This window comes from Propithecus coquereli, unplaced genomic scaffold, assembly GCF_000956105.1.
Source record: "Propithecus coquereli isolate 6110/MARCELLA unplaced genomic scaffold, Pcoq_1.0 Scaffold574, whole genome shotgun sequence".
Taxonomy (NCBI): Eukaryota; Metazoa; Chordata; class Mammalia; order Primates; family Indriidae; genus Propithecus; species Propithecus coquereli.
Window position 1 is genome coordinate 1,280,878 of NW_012151663.1, and position 2,585 is coordinate 1,283,462.

Genomic DNA, 2,585 nt, shown 5'->3' on the forward strand with positions numbered 1-2,585 from the left:
GGTGCACTTCCGGGGAACCAGAAGCCCACGTGAAACTTGGGTGTTCGTTGCGGAGCGCTGCGTTGTTGTTTCCCACCACGCGGGGGCGGTATCACCACGTTGGACGCAGAGAAAGTCTTGCATCTTGTGCAACAACTGCTGGTTATGTGTCAGCAAACCAGAATCACGGGGAATAGTCGTTGGAGAAACACAAACCGAATCCTGAGTTAATTATTTTCACCGTGTAATTCAAGTTCCACATTGTCATCACTTTGCCACTTATCTCATTTTGTGATGTGCTAATTTGCTATGTGCATCTAGCAAATCACAGAACATTTTCACAGCTTTTAAATAGTGAAATCATTACTTTAATGGAGCTTATTTAAAGCCTTTTAAATTTCAGCTGACTACTATGAATGTCAGCCAGAGACTCATAAATTACATTTTTCAATTTATTGTTTAATTGCGTAGTTATATGAGACATCTCTGGTGAGGCACGGCTTGATGACTCTTGGGCCCAGCGGTTCTGGGAAGACCACCGTTATAACCATTCTGATGAAGGCACAAACAGAATGTGGACGGCCCCACAGAGAGATGCGAATGAATCCAAAAGCCATCACTGCGCCTCAGATGTTTGGCAAACTGGACACTGCTACTAATGACTGGACAGATGGGATTTTTTCCACTCTGTGGCGGAAAACATTAAAAGCTAAAAAAGGTACATACAAACATTCCTCTGTGGTCATTTTTTTCCTGCTCATTTATTAATACGACAATATCTGTTTCATTTTACGTTTTAATTATTTTCAGATGAAAAGTGATTTTCTGTTCCAATTATTTGCAGGGGAAAACATTTTCCTCATTTTAGATGGCCCCGTGGATGCCATTTGGATCGAGAACTTAAATTCCGTGTTGGACGACAATAAAACTCTCACGTTAGCAAATGGAGATCGCATTCCCATGGCCCCCAGCTGTAAGCTTCTGTTTGAAGTCCACAATATTGAGAATGCCTCTCCTGCCACGGTTTCTAGGATGGGCATGGTCTACATCAGCAGCTCTGCTCTCAGCTGGAGGCCAATACTGCAGGTCGGGGAAGCGGGACTGATGCACCACTCAGTGTCTTTCTATGTTTCACTTTCTTAATAAACAGAGATTCTGTTTCTTTGCTGCAGGCCTGGTTGAAGAAACGCACTGCACAGGAAGCTCCTGTATTCCTGAGTCTGTATGATAAAATATTTGAAGATGCATATACATTTATGAAACTAAACCTCAATCCCAAAATGCAGCTCTTAGAGTGCAACTATATTATGCAAGTAAGAATTTTTTTTTTTTGGTACATTCACTACTTAGATTCTGAGATTTTTTTCCCACTCTGTTGCAGTTTACAGACATCTGAAAGAGAAAATTGATGCAGTCCATAGAGATCTTTTTATAATATGGCTACGAAATCTCTGAGAAGTTTGATTTCCATTAAAGATTGTATTAATGATCTTACTGTCCTCTTTTATTATTTTCACCTCCCAGAGGCTGTTGCTTGGGGAAGAGGAATGAACTCTTTCCCACTATCAAGTTTAGTAAGCTGTCCCAGAAAGTGTGTCAAGTAATGACAGTTGACAAAGTAAATAAATAAAGCTAGTAGTTTTACAGAAAAGTGCAACTGGAACTTGTGGCAGTCAGGAAAACTTAGATGGCAATCTTGGCTTTGCAAATTTAGTATATATCAGATAGGGAAAACCTTTAAATAAAGCAGTTTGTAGGATTCTTTTTTCCTCCTCTCAGTTTTTCTTAATCGTTTTTTGGGGGAAAAAACCCCCAGAACTAATATTATAATAGAATTTTAAGGGCTCTCCCAATTTTGGTGTTTAGGTGATCCATTCTAGTACTTTGATTCTCAGTGTAAGGGAAGTCAGTCAGTCAGGGTGGGTAGGTTAGAAATAGCATATAAGGCCCAAATCAGTGAATTATTTAGTAATTACTTTAAAATACATAGAGAAAATTTGATCTTGAAATAATTTTGTTTTGGAAGACTGAGGATGTCTCACTGTAGTGAGACATCTTTCTGATGCTATAGGGAGTTGGTACACTTTTTCTTAAAGAACCAGATAGTAACTATTTTAGGCTTTTTACAACTTTCTGTCTCAGCCACTCAACTTTGCTGTTGTAACACAAAAGCAAGCTAGAGACAATGCCTAAAAGAATGAGCGTGACTGTGTTCCAGTAAAATTTTATTTACCAAAGAGGTGGCTGGCCCCTGGAGGGCCACAGTTTGCTAAATTTTGTAAAATGTTGCAAAGAAATAGAATATTTCATCTGGAAAATTTGGATAATAAAATTTTAGAACCAGAAGCTACCTTAGCAAACATATCATCTAGGCCTTTTGCTTTTCTGATTAGGAAACGGAGACTCAGAGAGGTCAGTGGCATGAGCTGGGGGTAGAAAGCACACATGCAGATTCCAGTTTAGCATCCTTTCTGCTTGACCACACAGCCTGTCTAAAGCAGACTGGTGGGCCTTTCTTCTAAATGCTGTTGTCTGTAGGACAGTGAACAGGCAATAGCTTGAGATATATCTGTTTTCTTCTCTCTTTCCCTCCTCCTTTTAATTTT

At 39.5% G+C, this 2,585-nt stretch overlaps 1 protein-coding gene across 1 annotated transcript in view; it reads left to right on the forward strand.

The window, feature by feature from the left end:
• The window catches only part of DNAH8 (dynein, axonemal, heavy chain 8), a 375,229-nt gene that overhangs the window by 194,147 nt on the left and 178,497 nt on the right, over positions 1-2,585 (forward strand). The window contains 4 exon segments of the mRNA XM_012658131.1: positions 451-697; positions 824-1,065; positions 1,152-1,292; positions 1,860-1,875. Coding sequence (XP_012513585.1) covers positions 451-697; positions 824-1,065; positions 1,152-1,292; positions 1,860-1,875 — 646 coding nt within the window.